The following is a 22931-nucleotide window of genomic DNA, read 5'->3' on the forward strand; positions in this document are numbered from 1 at the left end:
TATGTCAGGCAGCTTGTCGATAACTTTGAGTGTTAGCTGTTTGACGACCCTGGAAATGTAGTGTTAGATTATCAGCATTTGAAAGCTTTGCTGCACCTGGAAATGAGCGAGATGAGAGGAAAATTATGGTCTGTAAGATGCTAAAACTCTTTGAGGTTTGAGGGCTTCACGGAAAAACGAATAATAATATTATGGATAAATTCTTAATCATGAGGATTGCAGCAGAGAAATCTTCTGTTCTCCCTCGCTGATGTAGTAAAAGCACGTTCTGTGTGCATGTGAGAAAGCGCAGGATGACATAATTTGACACAGATTTTGAAAGAACCTACATTTCTGACAAAGAGGAATGTGATGAGCTCCGCTATGAGACCTCGCTGGGAAAGACTCTCACAGTCATTAAGTCAGCTCAGAACTGGGGTCTAGGACTTCTGTGTGAATGTAATTCAAATAGTCCTTCTCTATTTCACTCTGGTCTCGTGCATAACGGGCCGAGAGTAAAACGTTTTACAAATGGGTTTATCAGATCCTGCAACCTCAGATCCTATGGAACGCCATATGGTTGTTTCAGAGACTATAAAGCGTAAAAAAGAAAAAGAAATGTAAAATTAATATGTAGTTTTTCTTCTTTTTATCCAGGCAGCACACAGAGGTGGGTCTACACAAGACTGAGAGGACTGTAACAACGAGGATAAGGCAGACAGAATGATAAAAATAAAGCCCTGATTCATCCAAATGCAACAAATTTAATAATGTTTGCCACTACAGTCTCTTTGGCTGCTTGGACACCGGCAGTGATTCTTAGGGGGAGTTTAAAAACGCTAAATTGTAGCCTAGCAGCCGTATGATGAAACACTAAACACAATCTAAATAGGCTTGTGTGTAGTCCAAACACAAGAATTCCAATAAGGAAAAGCTGGGGAAAAACACATCTTTACAGATGACATTAGCATAGAGATGGAGTGATCAGGAAGGATTAGAGAAACAGGGGGAAAAAATCAATAAAGCAATACTGATTTAAAACAACAGCCTGCTTAAAATCCCAGTAAAGCCTTCAGCTCGCAAATTTTAAGTATGATTCACACGCTTTACTGTTTTGTTTCCGCATGAGCGATGATGCGAAACATGTACAAAGTAGTGTCTTTGGATTGTTAACATCCTCTTGTAAATGACTGATATCTGAATGGCTGAATGCAATTATGCATGTCTGCTCAAGTACACATGAACAAATAGCACCAACGATACCCAAAGAGGACTTGAGACACTCTGATTTCAGCAAATCAGAAGCCACGGAAAGACCCACAGTGTTCCCACTCACACACCTGAGAAGGTTTTCAATGACTTACAGCTTACTCGCACCTAACGAACAACACAGCCAAGAAAACTGCATTTCCATATTTCCACTTGACTTTGCACCCCTTAATCTAATTTTCAGTGGTTTCAGAATAACATTTAACAGCTCTCAAGTTCCAGATATCCAAAGTAATTACTTCATTTACATAGACTTCCTGCTCTTTGTGCTACGGTTCGACAGTGGCAGCATGAAACAATAAAAGCAGAGCAGGGGGTTGTTGGCAAATTGGACATAAAAGAAGAGCTGAGCTAATTAAAAATGTTGAGCTGTGTGGGTTCCAGTCAACTACAAAATAGAGCATCATCAACCTTCATCAGCACCTCTGTTAAATCATTTACTGGCTTTAAATAATGATTCAGCTTCAGTACACAAGTCCCATTATTTTAGGCTATTTCATAATGACACATTAGTACTTTGCAAAGAGGAAAAGCAGGATTTGATATACAAATACTCACAGCTTAGCTACAGATTTAACTTTAAAACATGCCTGTATCTATAAAGTGTTAAACTAGCACTACACAATAACTGTACACGAGTACATCTTACTACAATGATTATAGTAATGTAACTACTATATAAAATGCAAGTGTCCCTGATTATCAACATATATACATATAGCGCTCAAATCCTTGCAAATCATATATGTACATATACTATGTGTAGTCGCAGATTTTAAAACCAGTCGCGACATTATGTGTACGTTAGGTTTATGCATACGTTGTTGTAAATACGTTTTGCTCAACTACAGGGCTGCCAAAAGTTAATAATACAGGTATACAGTATATAAATGTAATAAAACACTCGGCCTGAGCAGTTATTTACATGATTATTTGATTTAATGTACGTAAGTGATCACTGGTGACCACTTCCTGATTTCCTTTTTTCCCCGCGTGTTTGTAACACTTAAATGTTTCAGATCATCAAACAAATATTAGACAAGCAAACCTCAAATGCAGTTTCTACATCATCAGGGCATTTATTATCAAGGGGGGGAAAATGCAAACCTACAAAGGCCTGTGTGAAAAAGTGATTGCCCCCCTAAAAGTATATGATCGGCAGGCTAATCACTAAACAGGTGGTTGAATTTTTTTCCCCACACCTGTAGCTTCTGAATGTAAAGATGCCTTAACAGCGGTTGAACAAACACAAGGTGATTCTTACATAGCGGTGAAAGTTTCATAATTTTTCCAGACGAGGAACAACATACAAACACTTCATCGCCTACCAGTTTCATGTTATTGGTTTTGGGATTCAGCGTAACTGAGCACACGCGAGGTGGAACGATGGTGTAACAGAAAAAGGAAAACACAACACAAAGTTGTAAAACTCTCGATCACTGTCCATACAGCCCATTTTACTTGTTGGTATCCTCTTACTCTCCATCGTGTCGTCTCACGGCAACAATACACATGAGACACTCATGTGTATTGATCAGTGTCGCTATGACAACTCTTCCGAGCTAGGTCCCCTCCGGCGGGACATCGAATTGGATTCCCATGCTCGTTATTTTCCTAAATGCCTGCTCTCGCTCCACTATTTTTCAGAAAGCTGCAATCATTATTCTGACAGAAATAAAATAATGCGCAGGTGGCAATCGAAAGGATTGCATAGTTACAATAGATGAATAACGTATCCCACAGTTGTGCCTTACATACAAACGCATGCATGCACAGACACACGTGTGTGACAGATGTGATATAGAGTTGGAAGCTCAAACTCCTCCAGGACGATATGTACGAAAATGACAAATTAGCACAATATGGGTGAAACGACAGCGTATACTGATGCTCGTGTTTCCTGAAATCAAGTAAAGCAACACAAAACAGTCTGTGTTTAAATGAATACACATCTCTGAGCTCATCATCGTGCTCCAAACCACGTTCCTCTTTTTTAGTTTATCAAAAACACCTAAGCTGAAAAGCACGCCAGGAGCATCTCTTCTTCTGCGTCTTCCTGCATGCGTGTGAGTGCGTCTGTGTGTGAGGAAACGCTGTGAATCCTCTAATCAAGACACACGGATATGCAATCAGTGTCTGGCAAGAGACAGCTAATTAAGACTGGGCCACTTCTGGGCTGTGCTTTTCATTATATTCCCGGCGAAGGTGGACTATCTGAATGAGACATCAGTTGTCATTATAAAAACATCAGGATCTGCCTATTCTTGGTCATGCCCCGACACGCAAAGAAACACAGTCGCGCACGCACTTTCATTGAAAAGAAAGCTCATAACTATAATTCTGCGTAACAAAAGGCACACTGACATCAAATCCATGTGACACCAAAGGCAGATACACTTTCTTTTGTCCTTTCTTACAAATGCTTACAATCAGGCTTGTATTCACAGCTATCAGCCTCTGAGTGTGTGTGTGTGTGTGTGTCTTGGTTCACTTGTATTTAAAATTGTAGACTACTTGGCTCTTCTATAGTTCCACGGGGCTTCTCTATGACCCTCTTCCCACTTACAATGAACACAGAGATCTTGTTTGAGGGAACAAAAGTGTCAAAAAGAGCATGAGCAAGTGTGTGAGCAAGACAGAAATAGAGAGTTCTGGAAAGAAAAGAGCAAAGGGGAAGAAAAAAAGTACAAAGTGAGAAAACTGCCTTGTTGATTATTCAAAAATATTCAGGAAGCAACAGGATCAGTGCTTCAAATGAAAATGGTATTAGTAATAAAGTCATGATATTTATGAAATCAGGGGTGATCTCAGGCTAATTTTACCCAACAATAAGACTAACAGACTCATTAATTTATGGAGTTAAAGGTCAGAAAAAGCTATTGAGGGATTTACTGGCTTCAACATGTAACTCCTGTTTAATATAAAGAAAATTAAATTTTAAGTAAATCGAATCAAACTTCTAAGTCCAAATAAGCCTGACATGATCTATAATATCTTTGCCATATTATGAAAGAGTTTGACATTTAGAGAAATGCAGATATTGTTAGGTCCCCTGGGTTTATAAAGTCCCAGTGTTTTGAGTTTTTTCGTTACTTTATGTATTTCCTGGTTTTTCTATAAACTGATATTCCAAAGTTTTGTTTCTCATTTAGTTCATTTGATTCACTTTTATATGATGCATAGTGGCAACAAATAGAATTGGGCTGACAGGTCTATTGCTTTACTGCGTAACTGGTAACTAATTTTCAAGTAACTTGACCAACACTGGTCTCTTGTCCCTTTGTGTCAGTTTTGTGGTCATCTAGTGATTCTGGTTTTAGTTTCTCTGCTCTGAGTTCGATTCTGGTTTATTGGGTTTTGTTTCATTCCTCGTTATAATGATCATGTTTCCCCCGTATTCTCTAAGTAATGGTCTGCTTGTGATTCCAGGTTTTGTTACTTCATGTTGTACCTTAGTAATCTTTTTGTTTTCTGGTTCTTCTCGGTTATGTGATAGTCGTCATCCTCTGCATTTGTATGTGTCCCATCTCAGTGTTTACATTTCAAGCCTCCATTTCTGTTTCCTTGTTAAGATCATATATGTGGATCTGTCACTAGTTTAGTCATTTCCCGTCGTTTCCCGTTCCAGCTATGTTTATCGTTCCCCTGAGTGGTCCCTGTCTGTTTCTCCAGTCTGTCCCTATGGCTGTCTGGGTCTCTGTCTTGTTTGTGTGTGTGTGTTTGTTTCCTTTCTTATTTTGATAGTCTCTTGTCCCATGTGTGTTTGTTGAGTTTTGCTATCCTTGGCTCGTTAGTTGGATTCTGTCCCCCAGGTGTCTCCATCTGTCCTTATTTAATGTGGGTATTTAAGTCCTCAGTTTTCTTCTGTTCGTTGTTGCGTCATTCTATGGTACTGTGTGTGCCTCAGTGTTTCCCTAATTCTGTTTCCTACTGGATTACTTTGGAATTACTTTGAGGAAAACAAATAAAAAAACACTTTGGAATTTGCTATTTGAGACCAACAAGCAATAAATGCTCATTTTGTGTCGTACTCATGAATCCCCTGCCCTCCATCCTTTGGGTCCTAAACCTGCCTACCACATAACGTCACATGACACCTACTGGGTTTTTATATCATATGTCCTTCATACAATAATAATGAAAAAGACACAAAACGAAACAGTGAAAGTGATAAAAAAAAAATAAACAAAAAACATGTTCAAACAATAAAAACTAAAGTGAAATAAGAAAATCCACTGTGGAAACTGTGAAACTAAAGTGAATTAAAAACAAAATGTCAAAATGCAATAACAATAAAAACAGATTAGAAAATACAAAAGAGATGTAGAGTTTTTAAAAATAAAGTGCGAGACGCCGACTGGAAATGTCCTCGGCACGAATAGAGCATTAATGTGTAAGTGCAACAATTAAGAATACAGACATTGTATTAATGTAACAATCTAAGATGAGTGTTCACAGACTGGCCATAGGTCGGATAGAGTCTGTGCCAGCAGAGGCCTCGGGCATCATTAATACGGCCAGAGCTGCAGCTGAAAACAAAGTGTTTCTGTGGTGAGAGGTTTTGGCTAAGATGGGCGGCAGGATATATTTCAAAAACACGATGTCCGAGGTGGGAGAGATCAGCCATAATGTTTCCTGCTCCGTGTCTTGGAGGTGTGCAGGTCCTGTACAGAGAACAGGCAGCAGCTCTCAGCAGAGAGGATGATGGTCTGCAGTCTACCCTTTGCTTCGCAGTTAAACCAGGGTACCACATGGTGGCACAGGATGTGAGCATAGACTCAATTACGGGGGTGTAAAAGTGCACCATTATTGACTTTGGCAGGTTGAACTTCTTCAGTCTCTGCTGGGCTTTTGCTGAGACTACTGACGACTCAAGGTCCTGGATGATGATGGTTCCCAGGAAGCAGAAGGACAAAGTGTTAACTGCAGAGTCACACATGGTGAAGGGAGACCCGCATTCCTTCTGGATGCCACAACAATCTTTGCTGTCTATCGAGCACAGTGTGCCAAGAAGTTCTGCTACACCGGATAAATTCTGCAAGTGCTAAAGTAAAATACAGAAAGAAAGAAAGAAATACTAGCAGCATTTAATACTCATAGATTAAAATGTTCTTCAAAAAAGCATAAACTGCTTCCATAAAAATACTTCTATAACATTTCACTGGTACGACAGCATGTACTGTCTAGTGGCTGTAGCTTCAAATTTGTAATGCAAATACGAGAGTTGTGTAAATATTCTCCAGAGGCCCCTGGCAAGAAAGCAAATTAGAATCTTTTTGGAAATGTCAAGCTTTTCCATTAAATTGCTTTTGTTCTATTGAAATTAGAGGTAACATTTTTCTAATAATGGGCATCTCTTGAAGTGTTTACGGCATGAATTTGGAGCAAGGAGAGACAGTGCTGCATAATATCTTTGGACAATTTACCCCAGTATGCATCAGTTTGTTTACATGTGACCTGGTAATGAAATTTAAGTCAGACCACTCATGTCAAAGTGTATCATATTGTAAGGAGAAGGGCACACGAGGTCTGAGAACCAGGAAATGAGGTTTGTTAGGAGGGTAGCGGGAGGCTAATTAGTTAGGGTAGGTTGTCCAATAATCAGAAACTGACTGAGGCGGAGCAGAGTGGACGTTCGTGAGAGGCAGAGGTGATAAACTTTGACCTACTTTTACATTAATTATTGAAAATGTCTTTCTTATGTTTTTGTAGCCAGCAGTGAGGTCAGCTTTAAAATGTAGGCAATCAGCTGTTCAATCTGTTTCACAGTGAGCGCGTTTTCTACCGTCTAATACCACACGTTACCTCAAATTCATTTTTGCTTTTCATATTGTTATGAAATCTTAGGCAAGGAAAAAGTTGTTCGAAGTTTTTTTTGTACGCTTTATTAGTTTACTCAAATGTGCATTTTAACTTTAAGATCTAAATAATAAAACCCATAAATATTAATCGTAAATACTTGTTTTGTCTGCTCTGAAAATTAGAAGAAATAGATGAAAATGAACGTGACTTATTCAAGAAATTACGCTTTTGCCATTACTGCTGTTAAAGTGACCCCTCCTGATGGTTCTAGTGTAAAGCTACAATCATTATTATTACAGTAATTATATTTTATGATAACTCTAGCACATATACGTTGAGTTAGGGAAACTCTAAAGAAGGAGGAAAAAAGGCATGTTGTCCACTTATGGTCACTGATTAAATGTATTCATTATTAATTAATTTAGAGATATATTATCCTCTCTTGATACTGTAAACGTGTACTAAACTTCCAAATGTGTCTGTTTGCACACAAGCAGAAGCTGCACCTACACAGTTCATCTGTTTCAGCTGTTTGCAATATGGCGGGTGGATAGTGCTAAGTTAGCTGAATGCTACGTTAACCATGTGCCTCACCATTGCTGCACTTGATGATGCGTTTTGCTTCTTGTTGCTGGTTACTCTAAGTGTCTCTCTCACACACCCACGTGCACACACTCCTAAATGCCCACTGGAGTTACACTGAACAATGCAATATGTTAAAATTGTTAAGCCCCGCCCCCACGTCCTCCGCCTGTCATGTCAGGCTGCAGGTGTATGCCTGACTGTCGCTTACACCCACGCACATATATAAATACAGACACAACCTCCAGAGCCAGAGAACAGCTGTGTGTCCTGCCCCTTCATTTTTAATGAAAGTTGACAGTTTTCCTCATTCTGCACCAAATCACTCTTGACCTCTTATAAATGGTCGATATTGGTCGCACATGTGAATGTAACAAACCTGTTTCATTCAGCGTTGATTGTTTTGCTTTTTTCTCATCTGCATATATTTGCAGAAGCGTGGCACAACATACGGAGAGTGAACGTCTTCAGGACCTAAAGCAACCAACCTCCACATTTTACACATCCCTGAATATCAAAGAAAGAACTCAATTCACACCCCATAATTTAACTTTTCTTCCACAAACTGCTTTTGTGATAACCAAGGCACGCTTTGCATTTGATGTACTCGAGTAGCAAAACAAAGAAGGAGGAGTAACATATCTATTCCTCAACCGGTTTTAACAGAATGTTTACAAAAGAACAGGCGCTGAATATTTTCCAATATACACATCCATTCGTGGCGCAGCTGCAGGGGAGGCTGACACACCGGAGCTCCATCAGCTCATCACGCCTCCCCTGTATAGAACGTGCTGGGACCTGAGGTTGGGGTTGTTGTTGTTGTGTGTGGGACACAGCTGAAAAGCTGCAGCCATCTGTTAGAGAACAGCAACCGGAATAAAAAGTGTTAAACGTGTGAACTATGTGGTCGGGTCTGTCATTCATGCCACAGTGGTGCCGAAACCCAGGAGACGGCATGGCGGAACCACAACTGGGCCAGTAGTGGAGGCGCTGGCCCGAATGGTGGGCGAGTTCGCAGCCATGCAGAGGGAGCAGGTGGCCAGGCGGAACAGCTGCAGGACCGGTCCGAGCGTGGGATGCAGCTGATAATGAATCTGGCAGCTTGATTCGGTTCCTGGCCGACCCCCACGTGTTCATGGAGGTCAGCGCGCGGGAGGGACCTGCCCAGGCTGAGTCGGAGGTCAGTATGCCGTCTGGACTTGCTCATAACAAGCCGGAGGTCCGCACCCCGAAGCGACCTGCCCAGAAAGAGTTGGGGATCAGAGTGCGGGAGGAACTGTTCTGCCAGATCTGGTGGACAGCGTGCGGGGAGGAACTGTTCTGCCTGACTCGGAGGTCGCCATGCCGTCCAGTCCAAAGGCGTCCTCACCAGAGGCCAGTACGCGGTCTTGACCTGCCTCAGTTCCGCCAGAGGTCAAGATGCTGTGTGGTCCTGTGTGGCTGTATGGCCGCCTGTGTCCCCAGCTCGTCACGTCCACCGCTGGACCCGCGGTCGGCCCCCGGACCCAGCTCGTCACCATCGCTGGTGATGAGGTGGGCCCCCTGGTCAGGTCCGTCATTCATGCCACAAGGACATTTGAGAAAAATTAGAACTTTTATTGCGGCTAGTTTCTTAAACCCCTTCATAAGATTGTTTGAGGGTTAAGAGTTTCTTCTGAGGTAAGATTATTTTAAGGGGCTCATCTGGTCCCCAGAAATATAGCCAAGCAAACATTTTTGTGTGCGTGCAAATGTAAATAATCAAGAGAAATACAACTGAACTATATGTGTGGATCACTCCAAAGACGTGCACGCTTTCCTTCCTCCCCTCTCCATGGGAAACCTGCCTCTGCAATCACCATGGCGATTCCTACTCAACAGGATGACAGTTTTGCTTTGACGTGAAGAGAAGATATGCAGTAAGCACACACACACACACACACAGGTTGCCAGGTTCTTGACAATGTTCCCTGTTATTTCTCCCCTTAACAACGCTCTTTGCAGATCTAAAGGCTCATCGAGGCTTCAAATGAACAAGCTAATTGGATTAAAGAGACACAATTGAGAGAAAGCCAAGTGGGCTTTCTCATGAGAGAGAAAATATGTAAATAAGAGGAGGCCACTAGAGCAGCATTGTGGACAAGAGTGATAAAGAACCACAACAAGACTGAATTAGCTGCTTACAAATACAATAACGATAACACGAGGACGAATAAAAACAATGCAGGTTTATTTGTTAATGTGACAGCGGTAATCAATTAGCCACTGTGGCTGTCAATAATCAACAATGTATTTAAAAAATTAGCAAATTAGCCCAGGGAAATATAATGGGAAGAGACAAAGATTTGCTCTCACTCATCTAGTTTGAAGAGTCAAAATTTCAAGCTAAATATGTCATTTCTCTCTGATAAAAACATCTTTATGGTGTTTTTGTGAATCTGGGCTCATGCCACTATCATCAGGCCTGACTAAAATTTGCAGACTGTGGATATAACTCTGCTAGTGCCCCATGCGACTTTTGATCAGATACTCATTGAGATGTCTGCACACCTTTTTCTGCTACAGCTATCTGAGCTCCTACTCACCCAAGAGGTTTTTCCAAGCGACTGCCCAACGATCCGACTATCTCTCCCAGAGTACAGTGGGCTTGTCCGAGAAAGTCCTGCAGAGTCAAGGAGAAAGAAGTGAGCCGACACATGTTTTTTGTCAATCAGACATTGCATTACTCACAAACCTGACCTGCTGATCAATACAGAGTCCACCCCCAAAGGCCCAAGTCTTTTCAAATACCACTACCTTCACCTTTGATAGATCATATTAGCAAGAAGAAACTGAGCCTTCCTCCCACCAGCCCTCACACCTGCCCCAGTGTGCTCCTCCACTTCCTTGGGAAATTAAACTGCCTTCACATATTGAAGCTTTAGAGCTGATGCTGAGAGAGCCAGAGACGTGAGTGCACCCGCGGCATCCTAGAAACCTCATGGATTTAAAACAATGATAAGTTGCTTTTCAGTGTCAAAAATGACCAGCCTTCAGAAAACATGACACCCATAAAACCTTAATTTCTCCCATATAAATATATTTAAATAAGGATTATAGAAACATGCCTTCTTCATGGGTCTTTAACTGGGGGTTAGATCATTTGTCTTTGTTAGATAGTATCTCTAATATTTGACCAGAGCAGCTCCAAGCACCACTAACATATCGGATTCTCTTTGGTCCATTGATTAGCCTCTCAGCTTTATCTCTTCCCATCTATCTCATCACAATTACATTCCTGCAGCCACACAGTGTCAGTCTGCTATGAACATATTTGTTTTGGTGGAAACGTGTGCCGAAATTAGACCAAAATAATAATGATGATAATAATTTCCAATCCACCATGTAGAGGTGAACCCGTAAATCCACAAATTACCTAGCAACTGTGTCTGCTGCCTACATGAGGTCCATCTGAGAACTGGCTATATGCAACTAATGGCTAAATATATAACAGCATGAGCTAGAAAAATATTTAATGAGAAAAATAGCTGTGTGGGTGTAGCACCTTTCAGCACTTTTACAGAAAGGAATGAACTATTTTATGAGATCCAAAGAACGAGGGAATGTGAGCAGATGAATCTAAATCTACATCTTCAAAAGGATTATAATCATTTTGGGGGGTATCTCATAGCTTTTTAAAGCTCATATATACAATTTGACAAGACTGTGTTATGACCAGTTTTATCACCTGCAGTATTGGAAGATAACTAGAGGGAATTCGCTATTAGCTATTTAATTCTGGAAGTTTCCTGATGTTTAAAAGCTTTAGGCTTGAAACTCTGTTGACTTATAGGCTCAACTGTCACTGTGGGCTTTCATGTTTCTTGATTTCTTATCGATACACAATCGGTGGTTTTACAATAAAAAAACAACGCATGTTTATATAAAGAAAACATAGGAAAGAGGAAACATACCATAATAGCTAATTTCAGGCAGTAAGCCAGTAAAATACTATGTTAGATAATAATTAGCAATTACTAAACTCAAAAACAAACAGCTCAAAACAAATGAGAAGGGGATGTTTTGCTGATGGATCATAGCACAGAGAAAGCTGCCTCTGTCCTGACAAAGAAGGAATCACAGCTAAAAGATCTTGTTTAAAAGAAGGACACTGTTCATATGCTTTTCCATCTGGTGATGTGAAGCTTGAAATTCTTTACCTGCAGTTTATATTTAAACTATTTATTGTAAATGATCAGAAAGCAGATTACAACAATGAAGAGTACCAGTGCTTGTTTCTGCTAGTACCACATTGCAGATGTGGTACTAGTGCAGTTTTACTATTGAAACATCTGAAACCTGGCTATTTGTTATGATTTTTAAACCAAAACCTAAATATTAAATATATTTCTTTTAGCCCAGAAATTTTTAGTAGCTACCTCTTACACACGATGCACGAAGCACACGATGTGAATATACTGCACTTACTGTACAGAAGACAACCTATTTTTCAGGGAACATGTTTCAAATTTGGTTAATGTCATATGGAACGACCCAGATATATGGATAAAAACCGAACTGGACACACCAACATTGAGTGTTTTATTTTCATCCTTACTCTTTCTGCTTTTCCTTCTATATGCCACACTAGTTCTCACCCAGGTCCCAGCTGAGTCCGCAGCCTACAGCTCCCAATGTTAAAACACCATCTAATGGGTTAACTCCCCGGCTTCCCCCATAGGAGCCGCACCAAGGCTGCTGTCTCTGCCTGTATGAGATTATTGATTTCAAACGAGTGAGCCAAGGGGGAGCAAATCCAGAGCACGGAGGGAAAAGAGAAGAGTGAGAGAACAAGGGTATGGCAATGAAAGAGGATAAAATGGTGACAGAATGTCATATGGAGAGGAAAAGAAAAAAGAAACAGCTAGGGGCATCACAAGAGGAAATGATTGCATCCAGAGAGACATCAAACCCAATAAAATAAGAAAAGAAATATCCTGAAGGGAAATATTAAGAGACTAAACCTGCATTGGAGACTGTGTTTTGCACTGTAGCACCCAATTTATCTCCTTTTATTTCATACACTTGTCATATAAACGCCAGCAGTACATTTGCAGTCTTTATAAATGTGAGCAATCAATTTTAGAAACGATGTTCGGCAAAACAGTAAGTGATAAGGTAAAGTATATGGTTTTGGGGGGGGTTTTTAAAGGTCAAAACATAAAACACGATTACTGTGGCTCTGCATTAAAATCAGTGTGACTGTTGTACTTCCATTTGCGCCTATTTAGCCGGAGGCCACATAATGATAACGCACAGCAGTCAACAGGTGCATGGGGCCTTAGTGAAGGTGAAATATAAGCCTGGCTACAATGCCTCCACAAAAGGTTCCAATTACAGCTATTATATTTACTTGTATTAGCTTATAACTGGGCTGAAGAAATACCATAAAAGAAGAAAATAGATCATTTTGACAACAGTGTTGCTAGAGGGAGAAAGCAGTCCACGTGTCCTCAGGCATTTGTTATTCTTAATCAAATAGAACAGAGGACATGTTGGCATTTAGATGGAGTTTAGTACACAATGCTCCATTTGAAGTGTACAAGAATGCTACCATTATTTCTTCTTGTTTTTTTACATCACCATAAAGGGTATGCGTCTGTAATATGCTACGCAGGCAGACTTGTTGAGCTGGATACTAAACGCCATGCAATGATAAGAACTAATGGCTCCAGTGTTTCACCTTGGGGAAAAGCAACATTGGCTGTTTGCAGCTGTGCTCAGAGGTAGACGTTGACACAAAAGTCAAGTGAGTGAAGGTTGAAAAGCAAACACACTTTCCAAAAAGTACAGTCTGAAACAAAAGAGTCGTTCAGAGTGTGTAAGACTGCGGTCTGCTTTCACCTGCTGCTTGGTTACAGTTGGAGAAAACAAATATTTGGTTAAATCGAAGTAAAGACTTTGGATAACCTTTTATAAACTTTACAACATGAGATCTACTTTTAAAATGCTCAACTATTCTACATTACTGGACTGACGAGTTCCTAATATAAAGTTCAGTTAAAAACTATCCCACGCCTTCTTGATTTCTTAGATTTTTTTTCATGTTTGTCACACTTAAATGTTTCAGATCATCAAACAAATTTAAATATCAGGAAAGGATCATAAAAGAAAATACGAAATTGTTTTTTGTTTTTTTTTAATTATTTTATTTATTATGAGAAGAAAACAATTCTAACTTACCTGGCCATATGTGAAAGACTAATTACGCCCTAAACCTGATAACAGGTTGTGCCACCCACCCCAGCAAGGAATGCAATCAAGCGTTAACTGTCAGTGAGTTGGAGAAATTGTGATCTACTCTTCCGTTCAGTCAAGTTGGAGAGTTTGAGCGGGGAACTCAAGGGTTAGAACAGGTAACCCACTGATCAGAAGGTTGGTGGTTCAATCCCTGGCTGCTCCATCTGCATGCCAAATATCCTTGGGCAAGATACTGAACTCCATGCCACTCACCGATGCAACCATAGGAGCGTGAATGTTAGAAAGCACTTAAGCATAGAAAAAAAAGTGCTTGTATAAAAGGTGTATAAAGCACTTTGAGTGCTCAGGTAGAGTAGAAAAGTGCTATTTAAGAACCAGTTCATTTACTCCTTTGAGTCATTCAGAGGTGGACTATTTTGGATCATTGTCTTGCAGCATAACCCAAATGTGCTTCATCGAATCTGTTCTGAAACATGCAAGTGTGACAAACACAGCAACGTGTGTTATGGACACTGAGTGAAAAAGGAGAAAAGACAGCTGTGTAAAAACGATATCCACTCAGTCATCCTCAGCTCCTGTTTTTATTGCCGTCCATCATTTTCACTGCTGCTGTGACTTTCTGCGACTTGGATAGTCAGGCTCACGTCATTGTCCTGTTACTAGAGCAACCACCATGCTCAAACGTGTCTAAGATATCACCATAAAGCTGATGTTATAAGTACAGGTGTGTGCAAACAAGATTACACTGAAACCCAAGCCACTGAGATATATACACACACAGTGAATCTCACTAAATGGATCAAAGTGATGCATGTAAACAGACTGATAATATCACGCATGTAGAGAAAAGACAGTTAACAACAGGAAGACCAAGGAAAACCGGGGTGGACATATTTTAAAAAGAGACTAAAAAGAGCAGACATGAAAGAATATACAGATTCTGCAAATCAGCATGCTGCATCAATTCAATTCAATTCAATTTTATTTATATAGGACTAAATCACAGTAAGTCACCTCAAGGCGCTTTATATTTTAAGGTAGACCCTACAATAATACATACAGAGAAAAACCCAACAATCATATGACCCCCTATGAGCAAACACTTTGGTGACAGTGGGAAGGAAAAACTCCCTTTTAACAGGAAGAAACCTCCGACAGAAAAAAAAATGTGCACACACACATCTGAATACGCGAATATTAAGATTTTTAATGCCAATTCTCTTGTCACCTTATATTCTTATTTATAGACTTTGGTCCATGTAGACAGCCATCTCTTAAAACCTTTGATGTTTTTGTGTTTTTTTGTTATGCATTCAACTGTCACTTTCCTGGGCACACCTGTTCAACTGCTACTTAAGGTAAAGATGTAATCAGCAGAAATTCAATGCATTTAGATGTGTAGACATGGTCAAAGTAAACATATGAAGGGGGAATACAGGTGATTTAAGTGACTTTAAAAGTTGCACAGTAGTTGGTTCCAGATGTGAGTGTTTCAGAAACATTGCCTGGTCTGATGAGTCTTGTTATCTGTTGTGAGTTTTACATGGCAGGCTCAAAATCTGGCATAAACAACATGAAAGCATGGCTCCATCCTGCCCTGTATAAACAGTTCATCCTGTGCTTGTGATATAATGGTGTGGGGGATATTTTTCTGGCACCCTGTGAACCCCTTAGTATTTACCGAGCACCATTTCAACTACATAGCCTGAGTACCGTTGCTGACCTTGGCCATCCAGCAACACTTATGACCACAGCGTACCAATTTTCTGATGGCTGCTACCAGCAGGATAATACACCATATCACAAAGCTCAGATTACCTCAAACTGGTTTATTGAACATTACAATAAGTACATTGTACTCAAATGGCCTCTACAGTCATCAGATCTCAATCCAATAGAGCACCTTGGGGATGTGGTGAAATGGGAGATTTGCATTATGGATCTGCAGCAACAGTGTGATGCTGTTATGTCAATATGGAATAAAATCTGTGAGGAATTGTTTAATTTATGCCACTAAGAATTAAAGCTCCATGTCCGAGCAAGCTGTACCTAACATAAGGGCTACATTTGTTCGGCATAAAGATATATTCAGACCAAACGAAGTTGAAATTGAATCATACAACTCTAGCTGACAAATTCATGAATTCTAAATACATTCGATTTGCACCGACACACATTTGCCTTTATTTATTATTTATTCAAGTGTGGCCTGAACTAGAGGTGGGGGAAAAAATCGATACTGTGTAGTATCGTGATATTTTGTTTGCTAATAATGTATCAATACAGGGACAGCAGAAATCGATATTTTGTTACAAAAAAGGTTTTTGTGCTCTGACTTCAGAGCATGTTGATCCTTTTTCTGAGCAAGAATCCTGACATTCCTTCACTGTCCAAATGTGTTTAACTTTTTTTTGGCAGCAATAAACATGACAGCTTACTTATTTTAATTTAAGACATGTTTGATTTTAATTAAGTTTAAAACTTTTTTATTTAATGTAAAATTATATTTTGTTTGTGTATATTTAATTTACTTTCAAATTCTTCTGTTGCTGAATGGGCTGCATAGTTTTCATAAATAAATAATAATAATAATAAATAAATAAATAAATAAAATTGCAATAATATCGTATCGTGTGTTAAGTATTGTGATAATATCGTATCGTGGGATGTATGGTGATTCCCACCTCTAGCCTGAACACACCACAAGTCAGCAGACTAATGACCGGAGTACTCTTATGTGGTTGGAAAGAGTCTAATGACAGGTAATGACATGGTCAGCATTTACGTTCACAAAAACACAAAACAATACACAAGCACTCACGTGTTTCGACAGGTTGGCACTCTTCGAATCGACATCATACCTGCAGAAAAAAACAAAAACACACTGTGAATGCATTAGAGGGTGATGGAGGGTGACAGGAGCTCGGCTGGGAACACAAAAGGGATTACAGAGAGGGTAAATCAGTAATGGGGTTAAGCATCTTGTCACGCAGAATCTCAGCGGAGGCTCTGGGAATTCACTTCCCAACATTGCAGGATCACAGTCATCCTCTATTAAAATGACACTAAATGGACTAATTGGCAGTCACACGTATACCTGCGAGGCCATACGTGTGAACGACTGAAACAGAAACGGTGAACTACTGACTTGCTAGGTGAAGAAGTCTGTCCTCGTTTGTTTTCATCTATTTTCATTACTGTCACACACGTCTGAACAGTACTCACAACTCTCAATCCTCAGTTTCACCTGGCAACCTCTTAAACACACAATATTTGCAGCGAGACAAACTTCTCCAGAAATAGCCCCTCCAGCTCTGAAGAATGGGAGGCAATCAGGCGACCCATTCACTCAGCAATCTGAGGTCATTTCACAGCTCAGGTCATTTCACCCACCACTAAATATGGATTGGCCTCTGCTGGGTAATACAGTGGGGGAGAAATGCTAGGCAATTTTGTTACCTCACATGGATGTTAAAGGTGATGTACAGTATATTCTGTGTGTGGCAGGATTCTCTTTTAATCCAAATCCAAGCATAACCAATATTTAAAATGTCCCATTTCAACTCAGTGGGACATGTGACGTGCTTTATGTCTAAGATTTTATCTTTTTAGCTGTTTAGAATGATATCGGTATATGCCTCAGCTTAGGGAAGTGTAAAATTAAAGACATATATCAGTGCACTATACTTCACAGTGAGCCCTGTGGAACACAATGCACTATCATAATTCATAGTGAGAGGACATACTGTAGTATTTCATAACCTCTGCTCCGTAACTGTTTTGTTTTCATAGAGATCTCACTGCCATAAGCCTGAGGGAGTAAACATTCTTCAATCTGGTATCATCTCAGACAGCGTTACCCTTTGCAGGCCAGCAGGACCAGTGACGATGAGAGAAGCAGCAAGGCTGCACGCACACATCCGGATACTGTAGACACTGTAGCTTTTGAGGTTTAAACCTGTACTGTTTCTAATGGCCAGCTGAGGTCAACTTCTGTAGTTGGAACATCTCATTATATAAAAGTCGTTTTTGGGAAAAGATTTCACATTACTCAAATTTCTTTGTTCCCAAAGATTGTTTCTTGGTGTAAGACTGCAGTGTCCCTCAGACCAAAACCAAATCACATCAAGGCGGCGACAGTGAAGACCCTCGAGACTTCAAGGCATGACTTTCACTCAATGGGAGCCATCACGGTGGCTATATTTTATATACAGTCTATGATAGACACATTCACCAAAAGCAGCACACATAGGAGTCTCACACACGGATGCACACGCTGAATGATACTGAAAATGGCACATAACCTACTCGCAGACCCACAAAAAGCCTGTTTGTTTTTTCCCTCAGATGTCCAGTTCCATTCAGAAAACCACTCAAGAGACACAGAGTTATGCATTCATTCATTTATAATCACATAACCAATGAGCAGACTTGGACGCAACACGCAAACACACAGATGTCCTTACATGTCCCCATCTTTCTATGAGATGTCATTCTTCCAATAGATTTAAACTTGCTCTCCTGATATTGCAAATGCAATGATAAGTGCTAATCCAAAACCTGCACACCTCTAATGTAAGAGAGCAACAGAAGACAGGCGGGGAAGCCACTAAAAACGTCTACATAGAGCCAATAGGGCATAAATTTAGCTTAAAGATCATTTGCTTAAGAAGCTTCGGTTGCAGTGACATAAGCGGTAAACATCGGAGTCTCTCCCATCATTCAGCTCATCTTCATTCCATCTGAAATACTACAACACTCATAAGCAAATAACAGTTCAATAACTGAGCCCCACAAAGTCGGTAAAACACAGAAAGTAACTTGTTTGTGTACACATGAAAGTACACCGGGCTGTAACATGGTGTGGAACACAAGTGGAGCAGCCGGACTAGATATGAAAGGTTAAATCTGTCTATTCCTATATCACACCCACCATCCCCCAGAAACCCTGGTTGTTATGGCTACCTGCTAAACTTCACACAAACTCGCAAACACATGCACCCAGACACGCACATTGTCACCATGGTCACGCATGTGGCAATGCACACACAAATTGCACGCATCAATTTGGGTTTTGTCTCTCCACCACAAGACCCTGCGACACACCTCCTGTACATATGAGCTCAACACATTACTCCTGGCTTAACGTGCAGTCGTAGTCAAGAGCAGATATGAAATAGAGACCACATTTGTTTGGGTTACAAAGTCACATTTGACGTCTTTGTGTGTGTCTACCTTGTTCTTTCCCTCGTTTTGCTATCTATCATGAATCGACTAACATCGACGCAGACACGCTAGCTCCTCTTCACGGGAGAACTTTGAGATCCCGTTGGTGCTGTCGCCATGGCTCCCTGCTTTATAGATTAGAATATAAATAATAAAGCCACTGAAAGCCCCATAATTCAGTAACAAATGTGACCTGAGAGCCACATGAGATGGAGAATCCCCTCACCTAATCTAAGACCCTACAGATAGAATCTTTTTGCCTCCATGGAAAGAAGTATGAGACAGCTGTGCTCATAGCACATGACTCAGTCATCAGGACATCACCAGCAGAAGAGAATCAGAGCTGTGTACTAGTAATATATGAGACAAGACAGTCTAAATCCATGCATTAGATACAGTATATAAAGACTGCAAACTATGGGCAACCGTGGTAATCTGCTAGGAACCAAAGCAATCACAAGGAGGCTTCTGGTGCAACACCCACCCACCTTTCACAGGAGGTGTTGCTGCTGCTCCGACCACCTACTTTCTTTGCTTAAGCATGGAGGGGTGGAGAAGCCTCAGAACCATAGAGATGGAAATAACAATCATCTTTGTGACTATGGTAAAAACAGCCACATTTACCACTTAGAATTTTTCATTTCAATACCTCTCAAAGCTTTCATGAAAGCCAAACCGATATTCAGTGAACTATAACATCATCTATATCCAGAGTCTTAAATGCAAGTTTAGGAACTAGTCATGTCACAGTGATGCAGAAACACACACACGCACGTGTACATGTTACTTACAGGTCAAACCGGAGGTTCTGTCGCTCCTCAAAGAAGTAGTCCAGAATGAATTTCCGAACAAAGTCTGGGTTTAGCGTGTTATCAATCACCTCTGTTCTGCCAAACTGGACAAAAAAAAAGAAAAACAAAGATTAGGAGACAAACAGTTTGGAAATCATTCAGCTTTTTACAGTCTACAAGTTTACAATCTATAATATGTGAGTATACATTTCTGCAACTCGCCACGCTTAAAAGCTCTAACCTTTCCCAAATCACAGCTTTTACCAGCACTTTATGACGCTGCAGTGACTCGTGTAAATATTGTATCCACCTGCAGGTTTTTCCTCAGGAGACACATTAGGCGAGAGGCTTGTTACAGAAGATTATGTACAGCTTTAGTGTAATGAATGCACCGCAGCTGAAGTATCAAGTCAAATGGGGTCAGTTGGGTTCCGATTTGGCATTTAACTCAGCCGGTTAATAATGCATGCAGATGACGGGCTACTCGGATCTATGAATAACTGCGAATGATTGGTGCTGAAAGAATTGCCCCCTGATTTGCATTCATGAATATTTACTGTAAAACGTATTGTTGAAGGCGGCTCGATCGTAATGAAACGTGCATGCGTTCTCTTAATAAAGTGGTGGCTGTTGGTTATTTCTACTAACTCTCGAGCACTACTACATCACAAGCCTTTCAGTTTACACTGTCAATCTTCGCGTCATTTCCAGATACCTGAACTGTACAAAAGCAGGCAATTAAATCTCACAGCGTCATTAGCCTAGGCCTAATCAAGGAAACTACATTTGCACATTGAATCTCTTCCCTCACTGAATCACTAACATAACATGCCGCAAATCCCACAAACGCTGGACTGAAAACAGTTGTATTGTTGCACTTTGTGTATTATGCAACACTTTGGTATTGCATTGATGTCATAAATATTTAATAAAGTACTGTGAGCTGTATTTAGAGTGTACACAACACTTTAATATTTTTTACTTTCCTCGACAATATCCCGTAGCTACTTAGTATTTAAAAATACTTACAGGACATTATTTTACTTCTTTTGTCTGTTGGTCTTGCCGAAATATATACTGCACCTATATATTGGTAGAGGCTAGGGTGCGTACACCAAACAAGTGTTAAATGTCACCTTTCTAACTTGTAAACCACAGCTGAAAGTAACCAAACCTTATATAAAACCATTCTTATATACACACTGTGTATATAAGAATGGTTTTAATAGAGCTAGTCTTTTTATATTGAGGTGTGTTTTAGTTTTTTTGGCATAGGTAACGTACGTAGGCCCAGCCACCACTTGAGTCCAAATTGAAAAATCTCACCTGCTACTGGAAATGAAATTTTGTGCAGATGATTCATCGTCACCCTTTGACTTAATTAAAGTGTTACCAACAGGCTGATATTTGTGAAAAAGAAAGCAAACCCTTTTTCAATGCCAACGTTTTATGACTCAGGATATGACAAAAAATGATTTGGTTTAGTTTGACATCCTCAGATGAACAACAACACGTGGCAGATTATAGAGTATCGTTATTTATTTAACAGAAACAAAACTGAAATGTAGAAGCTGTGCGTGAAAAACATCGTGTTATGTGATAGCTGGTAGAAACACGTTTAGCAGCGATAACTTTAGATAACAATTTTCTGACTTTATCAGTCTCTTATCGTTATGGAGGAACTTTGGTCCACTCTTCTTTAAAACATCACCTAAGATCACAGAGGTTTGTGGGTATCTGCTAATGCAAGGCTTTCAGTGCAACACCCTGATTCTTATCTATTTGAGCAATTCTGTTCTGGATTTACCGTCGTTGCTTGGAATCACTGTCCTGTTGTTTTAGCTGTCAGATGGTTGCACATCTGACTGTGGAATACTTTGGTGTACAGAGTTCATGGTTGGCTTGCTGACTGCAAGGAGCCCATGCCGTGTGGCTGCAAAGCAAGCAGTGGTTTGCACATTTGCTTGATAAGCAAAAGGTTGCTGGTTTAATTTAAACCAGAGTAGCAATTCTCCTTTAGGGGTTGTGCTAGGAAGGGCACCCGGTGTACAGACAGAGCTACCTGCTAAGGTGACCCCTTGTGATGAAGGAACAGATAAAAGTAACTTTTATTGTTATGAAATTTAACCGAGCGCTGTGGAGTCTGAGATGTCAGAGCATTACATGACTGGCCTTGTGGTGAAATTGTTGGGGCATCCACTCCTGGAAAGACTAATGAATAATCTTTCTCACTGTTTCTGTCATAACTTGACCAATTTCAGCCAATTTCTAGCAACTATGCAAAAAGAACTCTGTTTTCTCCATAGTGTGTACATGGAAAGACAGCAGTGAAGTGGACAGAAGTTTAATAAAATGGAAGGAAATGTTTCAAACCCGGTTTGCACACACTCACCTCTCTCCACTCCCTGTTGCCCATGGCTTGTGTGTAGAGTACACATACTGTAAAAAGAGGCACATAAACAGTAGTTTTAATCATTAACTCCTTACTAACACTCACTTAGCAACTGCCCAGCCATTTTAGTCAGTGTCTACCTTATAATCATGTATAATATATAAGAAACGGGCAAGCAGTCTAAATAAATATTATTATATTGGTATTTACAACCAGCTTTTAACTATCTGACAGGTTGGCTGACTAACGGATGAATAGGAGAGCCTTACTTCATAAGACAGCAAGCAAATAAAATCAAAAAACAAATCAAATGTCATGGTATTTCATGGATCCATTAGAATATGACTGATAAGCCATAAATGCTTGAATTAGAAATGTATATTAAAAAAAGAAAAACATCAAAGCGTCTAATAGTGTCATTCACGAGTCACGAATATGTGCATTATATTCGCCGGCTTCAGATTGTGAAAGACATCATTTCGGGTGATTATGCAATTTCTCGAAACAAGAGAGTTCTCCAAAAAGCAAATTACGCAGCTCGCTCATCGTATACTTCATTCCTCGAGGCCTTTGATGTTCTTTGATGAGGATATGTACACATCCAAACACCCACGCAGACACATAAAATGTTGATTTTGCGTCTGACAGACAAACACTGGGGATACTTTTGG

General features: G+C 40.2%; 1 protein-coding gene across 1 annotated transcript in view; it reads right to left on the reverse strand.

The window, feature by feature from the left end:
• The window catches only part of LOC102297242 (copine-8), a 100758-nt gene that overhangs the window by 46304 nt on the left and 31523 nt on the right, over positions 1–22931 (reverse strand). Inside the window, exons 3-6 of the mRNA XM_005915719.3 lie at positions 22261–22307; positions 19869–19972; positions 16673–16712; positions 10197–10273 (exon numbers count right to left, since the gene is read on the reverse strand). Of these exons, the coding sequence (XP_005915781.1) occupies positions 10197–10273; positions 16673–16712; positions 19869–19972; positions 22261–22307 (268 nt within the window). The remainder of the gene's footprint in view (positions 1–10196; positions 10274–16672; positions 16713–19868; positions 19973–22260; positions 22308–22931) is intronic.

Source organism: Haplochromis burtoni, unplaced genomic scaffold, assembly GCF_018398535.1.
Source record: "Haplochromis burtoni strain Fernald_Lab_line unplaced genomic scaffold, NCSU_Asbu1 Contig_14, whole genome shotgun sequence".
In the NCBI taxonomy this organism is placed as follows: domain Eukaryota; kingdom Metazoa; phylum Chordata; class Actinopteri; order Cichliformes; family Cichlidae; genus Haplochromis; species Haplochromis burtoni.